The sequence below is a fragment of the Lactuca saligna genome, chromosome 1, assembly GCF_052625555.1.
Source record: "Lactuca saligna cultivar CGN05327 chromosome 1, ASM5262555v1, whole genome shotgun sequence".
Taxonomy (NCBI): Eukaryota; Viridiplantae; Streptophyta; class Magnoliopsida; order Asterales; family Asteraceae; genus Lactuca; species Lactuca saligna.
Window position 1 is genome coordinate 60,927,474 of NC_136417.1, and position 8,535 is coordinate 60,936,008.

At 34.7% G+C, this 8,535-nt stretch overlaps 1 protein-coding gene across 1 annotated transcript; it reads right to left on the reverse strand.

The window, feature by feature from the left end:
• Positions 1-1,060: 1,060 nt before the first annotated feature.
• On the reverse strand, positions 1,061-2,632 carry LOC145007068 (putative F-box protein At1g49610). Its single transcript, XM_078966069.1, has one exon. It carries the CDS (start codon positions 2,630-2,632, stop codon positions 1,061-1,063), a length of 1,572 nt encoding a protein of 523 aa, XP_078822195.1.
• Positions 2,633-8,535: the final 5,903 nt, after the last annotated feature.

An 8,535-nucleotide genomic window follows, 5' to 3' on the forward strand; every position in this document is an offset into this window, starting at 1 on the left:
TTTTATTTTGACACTTATATCCATGTTGCCAAATTGGTTACAGTTAAACTTCTTCTTGCTATAGATGCTGCTAATTCATGGAATTGGGTTCAATTAGATGTCAACAATGTGTTTCTAAATGGGGAGTTAAAAGAAGAAGTTTATATGGATATTCCTCCAGGTTTAAATTTTCAAAATCACAAGCATCCAACTGGTACCAAACTAGCATGTCGTCTAAATAAATCAATTTATGGATTACGATAGGCTTCTCGTCAATGGTTTGAGAAGTTTTCCACTTTCATGATTCAGATTGGTTTCACACAATCAAAATCTGATTATTCATTATTTTTAAAGGTATCGGGGACAAATATATTGCTCTTTTGGTTTATGTTGATGACATTCTGATTACAAGATCATCAATTCATGAAATAAATTCATTGAAACAAAAGTTGAGTGATCAATTTAAACTTAAAGATTTGGGATCTTTTGGATATTTTTGGGATCAGAAGTTGCTCGTTCGAAAAAAAGAATATTTGTCTCTCAATGAAATTACACTCTTCAACTAGTTGAAGAAATGGGATTCTTGGGTGCCAAGCCTGTATTTACTCTAATATATTTTTCATGTTTAAACTTGTGCTTATTTAATTCTGGAATCTTCTAATCATACTCGGTCTCATGTTCACATTCTTTCAAAATGGGAAATGATCTAGGGTAAGTTCTCAGACTTTACAACCTAGTCAAAACATTCCAACATGTCGATAACACAACTAATTTGTTTACGTGTGATCATGTTACAACGAGTGTAGAATAATTTACGTTTGGTGGTGTGATCTCACAATGAAAGCTTGACTTATTATATAAGCATAGCATTCATATATAATTTTAAATTTAAAAGTTTAAATATGTTTATAACATATAAAATGTAACCGAAAGTAAAACATGATATATATATATATATATATATATATATATATATATATATATATATATATATATATATATATATATATATATATATATATATATATATATATATATATATATATATATATATATATATATATAGTCGGCGATAGAATAGTTATTCGTTAACATCAGTTGACCAGTTCAGTTTGAAGTAGGTAGCCGGTGCCGGCCCATCTAGAAAGCTTCTGTGGGAATTTGTTAGGGTTTCCCATGTTTCATGAGGTCTTATTTGGACATCTTTGAGGTAACGACACCAATATTGGCCTTCTCTGGTTGTCTTCTTCTCCAAGATCTCCCTCAACATGAGCTTGCAAAAGTGATTTGTGTGTGTGAAACACACGTCAGGCTTCGAAACTACTTTCTTGGGGTGACAAATCTCAAAGAATGCATCAAAAAATTGAGAGTGTTCCCACAGACATTCATCCTTGCTCGTTTCAAACTCCAGTCGTCGCACATTGTTAGCCGGAGGAAATGGGAGCCTTGTCCGTAGATCATCAATGTCGATATCTGATGGCGGCTCATAATCCTTACTTATATTAATCTTGCACTCGCTAGATAACGCGAGTGCTTCCCTCATCTTAAGAAAAAAAGATGCATCAAGGGGATTGTGGAGTATCATCGAAAACGTGGTTTTGTGGAGAGTCGAGATAGGAAACAAGAGACTAGGCATTGAGTAGCCAATAAAAGAGAAAAAAATTAATTTTGGAGCGTAAACTTGTACGTCTGTAAAGTTGCGTCCGCGGCACCATCGAAGGGACAAACTCTTGAGCGAGGCACAAGTGAAATGGAAGCTTCCCAAAGTCCAACATCCCATATAAAGGGTCAAACTCTCTAGAAAAGGAAATCCAGATTCGATCATGTCCAGAGATGCATCATCTTTGATGAGACCGCCTAAGCTTAGTTCGGTCACGCTTCTTCCTAATGATAACGAACAGACTTTGGATAGATAAATGTCATTTGTTCCTCCAAGTATGCAGCTAAACAAACGAAGATTTGGGACATGACTAATTTCCACAGCAGTGGAATTTGCATACTCTAAATGTAGTATTAATTCGTAAAGACGATGAAAGTTTATAACCTTGATTGTCTTGAGTTCCCTCTGTGAACAAAATGTAACCCCTAGCTTCTCAAGCAATCTACAAGACGACAATATACCATCAAATACCTCTTGACTTATAACCACACCATGAAAGAGCACTTCACGTAGATACACACACTTGATGGTAGGAGGATGATGGCTACTTTTCATCCAAAGAGAATGGCTCCCCCGCGTAGTTACAACTCTTAATATAGTTAGGTTCTTAGCAACTGAGAGTATCTCATCTGGCAACGTAAGCGAGGCACCATATAGGTAGAATGTGAGGGAAAGCTGTTTCAGACAAGTTTTGGTTGCAACGAAGCGGATCCAATTTTCAGCAAGAGAAGCCGATTCCTGGTTCTCAATTCGGATATTAAGGTCAAAGCTTTCGATTGGCATGTTGACATGTGAATACCTGCTCAGAGTGCGGTCTACCAACTTCAAATGGTTTGTTTCGCGTACGTAAAATCTGAGGTTAGGGATGGTGGACAAAGCATGCAGCCATGACTTGGACAAGACACTGGTGCGGGCAGCCTCATTTACCGGCAACAACAATTGTATTCTCTGCATCAACTCCGGAACATCTTCTAGCTGTGTGTTGCTTCTCATCTCACTAATTAATTCCCTCCTTGCTAGCTGGTTCATAAAAAACATATATTCTAAATTTAAGAATGAAAAACGACTATCGAAATCAATATCATGTATTATGAAATCACCAACCAAACAATAATTTACATAACACAGTTAACTATATTCTCTAACAACCCAACAAAAATTCGTAGCTAGCCAGTAAAACCTTAGAACAGAGATTACATATAGATTACGTTAATTATATTAACATCCAAAGGATATCATGTTGACGGATCAATGAATTACCCGACCAAGTACCTTTAAATCTCTTCAAAACCAAGAAAGGTTTCAAAATTTCTCTTGATATCGATACAAACAAAATCCAGACACACAAAACCTGATTGATATCTTCAAAACCAGGTTCTAAAATTATAAGAAAAAGCCCAATCTTGTAATGACATTTTTGTTGCTCTAGTTTACGCCTTCAAGAAGAGAAAAAATTGTGAAAAAAACGCCACAAAATATGGAGGATTCGCACGTACGAAAAGCATGTAAATAAGATTCTGAACAAATCGTAAGAGTTACCTGTGGAAGATCTAGAGACACGCGTACCACATGCTGTTGGTTGAGGAGACAAATCTACTTATATACTTATAGTTGATGACCTTGGTGTACTCGTATCAAGATTTTAATTCTGAGTTGTATACATATATATTTTTCTGATTTTATTTTGTGTCTTATTATTATTTTAACAAATCTTCTTCATTTATTCTTATTAAATATATAGAATCAAATTTTTTTTTATTACTTTTAATAGAAAATTTCACCAAATTGATCCATTTGCGGTTTTGCAAAAAGTATAACGTTGACAACATTATCGTAAAAATTACATGCTTGGTACGATTTCAAAACCTAACACACTTATCACTTTTCCTAACTACGTTAAAATAGAAGGGTTGAGTAATAATGAAATGACATTTTTGCACATTTTATTTATTTATTTATTTATTATTATTATTATTATTATTATTATTATTATTATTATTATTAGAACGGACGGAGTCGGTTGCGTGAAGAGGGGTAGGATCTTTCTTGTTCTGATGAATCCTGCACCAGGTGCAGGAAGGGCTACCCGAGGAAGGAGGTGGGGGTGGGCTTGCCGCTATCTCACTCCTATACTGATTGGTGTTAAAAAAAATTTTGTTCCAATGATTATATATATATATATATATATATATATATATATATATATATATATATATATATATATATATATATATATATATATATATATATATATATATATATATATATATAAGCGTGGATAATATCTTACTGATGGTATATCATGCGTTATCTGTTTTTGTGAAATCGTTTACATGTCCTAATGATCCAAAAAGGAAAAAGTTTAAAGAGGCGCAAGAGTCAGCTAGGAAGGATGTGGAGCGAATATTTTGTGTACATAAGAGGCGTTGGCAAGTAATAGCAGTCGGGGCAATGTCATATGAAGCGAAAATGTTACATCACGTAATGTATGTATGTATCATATTGCATAATATGATTCTTGAAGACGAAGTAAGAGCGATATGTCGGTACAATGAAAATGAAGTTTTGCCAAATGTCGAAGGAGTAGTCGTTGGTACACAAGAGTATAGGGAAAATAGAAGATAAGTACATAATCGCGACATTCATCACACCCTTCGTGCTGATTTGGTAGAGCATGTTTATAGGGCTCATATTCAGCCGTCGATAGAGTATTATCATGATAATTTGTTTGAAGAATCAGACGATGATTCGGGATATGTACGTCCAGAGCGAAGATTCCGATGACGAGAGTGATGTTCAGGAGAATGATGAAGACGATAAGGTCGATGACGAGGACGATGATTCCGAGTGACGTATTTTTATTTTTAAATTGGGATATTAATTATGTTTTCTATGTTGTGGTTTTTTTGATTTTTCTTTTCTTTTTCTTTGTTTAATTTTTTTACTTACTTAAATATTAGGTTTAATTTAATTTTTATTTTAATTAATGAAATGCTTTTTTATTTTTAATTAACTTTTACGTTTATTATTAATCTAAAAATTATAAATCATAAAAATGAATTAATTTTATTTAAAAAAGAAAACAAATAGCGAGGGAAACTTCCCACCAATTCCTTGGGTTTTAGTGAGGGAAAGGAAAGTGAAAGAAATGATGAGGTGATAGAAAAAAGCGAAGGAAGCTTCTCTCCCACACCCTGCGGTCTTATGTCATAAAATTCCACTAACCTTGCTTTGTGTATTCATTGTTCTAAAAGCTCCACCCCCACCGCTCCCATTTTCCAAAACACTTTTTCTTCACTATCAAACCAAAAACCATGGATATAGATTCCGATGGGTTTTCTATGTATACAAAAAAATTCATATGATGGAAAAAACATTTAAACCCTTAAGTTTATATATAACCTAAAAACAATTTATGTTTTCTTTATTGATTGCAATAAACTATGAATATAAAAAAACTTATGAAACCCTACTTTCACCGAAATTATAAGAAAGTTTTGAGTTACATACTTTTTTTTATTAATATAACAGTTAATCAATAAAATCTTCATTTTAGTTCTTGGAAAGTAAGCACCAAAAGATTGGATGCCTCTAATAGCTTGTACCCCAAATCCTAACAGCTAGAAGACTTGTTGAGAGGATATGAAGGGTGGACGAAAACTAGAGACCTTAGAGTCCTATTTATTGCTGATAATGAAGCCTTGATAACCCTAATTTGAATATAATAATAATATCTTAAATTATGTAATTATCCAACTTCGTAAGTATCCAATAAGATTAATCTAGAAACCTTAATATACATAGCCAAAACCAGCCATGCATAGAAGGTTCTTAAAAAGCTATTTTGTTAAACCATTGAACAATTACAACTTCGTCTCTATACTTCCAATTAATTCTAATTAACCCTGAATAAATTCCAATTAATTATAACTATTTCAAAATTTTGATTAATTCTAAATTAATTATAACTATTTCAAATTAATATATTTATCGTGTAATATATTAATAAGTTATTTATTTTAATTTCAAATTGATTTATTGATCATATAATAAATTAACAAATCAATATTTCTCTCTAAAAATCATTCTATTTAGTTACGGGTTATGAGACAACCCATAAAGGACATTACTTTTATTTCAAGAATATACCAATTTAGTTATTGGCTTGGATACCTTAATCCATCAATTTCCCACTTGGATAAGCCTGCAACAACAATTGCAAGTATAGACCATAAACTAAACAACAAAGAGTAACTTCCAAAGCAACTGACAAACTCTAATTCAAATCAGCTATTGACCCTAAGATAAGTGATAAACTATTCCTTCATTCTGCAAGATATCATATAGACACGAGACATGGATCCAAATTAATCTCATTGTACAATTTTTTTCTCGATTTCCCAATTTGTAAAGACTTTATTGGACTTCAATTGAGACTTTGAAACAACGTTTGTGCGAGGCACAAATTCTGACCCTACAGGAGGGTGTTGAGGATTTTTTAGTTTATTATGATGCGTCGATCACGAGTTTGGGAGCGGTATTGATTCAGAGGGGCGCGTGGTCGCCTATGCTTCAAGGCAGCTGAAGCCTCATGAGGTGAACTATTTGACGCATGATTTGGAGTTAGGGGCCATGGTTTTTGCCCTCAAGATTTGGAGACACCACCACTATAGGGTCCATTGTATTATTTACATGGATCACAAGATCCTGAGGTATTTGATGGATCAGTCGAATCTGAATATGAGGTAGCGCCGGTGGTTGGACGTGATGAAAGATTATGACTGCGAAATCCTTTATCACATGGGGAAGGCTTATATGGTGGCCGATACTTTCAGCCGTAAGGCGGCCGCAGCTTCGATCCAAGACATATGTTTGAGGATGACCATGATTACATCACTTCTGGAGCGGATTCATGAAGCTAAGGTGGAGGCTATGAAAGAAGAGCACCGGAAAAGTGAGTGTAGTATGGGTCAGTTGGCTTTCTTTGATTATGACATTCCTGGATTATTGACTCTGCACCGGAAGAGCGACGCATGAGTATGAGGAGATCGCACTGGATATGGCTACTCTTTATGGTAAAGGGGGCATTGCCCATAAAATAAGATAAGACTGCCTAAGACTTCCTATTATTGCTTCTAAGTGAAAGGTTGCTAGAAATAATATACTAAATGCATTAAGACTCATTACCTTTCTTAGGTCTCATTGAGACTCCCTTTTGGAAAGAGAAATGAACAAGAACTTAACTCATTCAGAAACGTGATTCTATATCCTGTAAGCATTTAACAATATAAAAAACCCTTTATCCTCTCGACGAGCATCGGCTCCTTCCAGGTATGCTGGTTGGCTAGTGTTATGAAATAAAGAATTCAAAGTACAGCAAGTCCCAACTACTAGGTTAGCGGAGAGTGACTCACCTACCTGTTCTGAAGGAGGACTTACACGAGTAGTGGAAAGTACGATGCTAGGCATTGAAGAGCTTTTTGTATGCCTTCTGAGATAAGAGCCTTCACTGCGGAGGTGAAAGCAAGATAGAATTTAGATTGATTCCCCTTCTATGGGACAGTAGACAGGGTAGCTACAGGTAACAAGTGATCTATCAATCCCTTATCTCGAGGGCTTGGTATTGGAAAAGACCTCCTCTCATGATTCTTCATGAGGCTATGGCAGATAATTGGCACTCTCAATCCAATAAGAAAAGTTATAAAGCTCTTCGCCATACCTCTATCTCCAGCAAACATTCATTATGGCAAGGCGCACTGATTCGATCACTTCCTGTGAAGACTTTCCTATTCTTATGAAAGATAGTCGTATGTTAAGAAGAATTCAATCTCAAGCTCAAGACGTTACAAGGGGAAGGTAGTTGGTAAGCCCTTTTTGTAGATCTAGGCATAGCACTTTCACCACTCTTAGGAAAGCCACTAAAGAAAGTCGAAATGTGTCATTCATTCTAATAGCTTAAACCTGTGTTGGGCCTCGTTACCTTAGAAGGACAGTCAAAAGCTGGTGAGTTGGTTAACGGCTTCCTAAGTGACTAATCGTAGCCAACTTATTCAAGATCTATACTTTCTCATATTAGAAAGAATATGTATATTATTGCGGAGATGAAAGAAGTAGACGAAAAAAATAGAGATGAGAGAAGTGAGCCCAGAAAGAGAAGGAGAGGAAGGAAACTAAGGGCTAACCTGACACCAACCCGATAGAGCTAGCTAGCAAGCTCAGGCTAAGAGATGGGTCAATCTCCTTGCCCTTATCTTCTTCAAGCCCTCAAGGATAAGAAGTCAACTAACGATCTAGGAAGGCTAAGAAGGCAACTAGCTGCTTAGCCGAACTCCTCACCTAGGGGTGACGATATTCTGATTCAAGATCTAAACCATAGCTAATTCCTTTCTTCCTTTAAGCATCAAACTTCAGATTTGAAGGCTTTTCCACTGCAAAATAATAATAATAATAGTAATAATAATAATAATAATAATAATAATAATAATAATAATAATAATAATAATACTAATAATAATAATAATAATAATAATAATAATAATAATAATAATAATAATAATAATAATAATAATAATAATAATAATAATAATAACACTTGAATTAGATCTATGAAATGATCGACTCAAATAGATGGTCCTCATAATCTCTTTATTTTCCTCCTCTTCTAGTTCTATTAATCAAAAGGCCATCATGGACCAAGATCGTTCCAAAGGGATCAATTTTTTGCATCGATGTATTGTACTCTCTCGACCAGGTCATCATAAGAAAAGACTGCAAAATCTTTCTGAAGTGTTATAAAGAAGGAAGGCACACTACAACTAACATAACCGCCTCTTCCTCCCCCCTAAGAATCCAAGGGTGACCTTTCGATTTTGTCGTGTCGCTTTGGTTACGAAGGT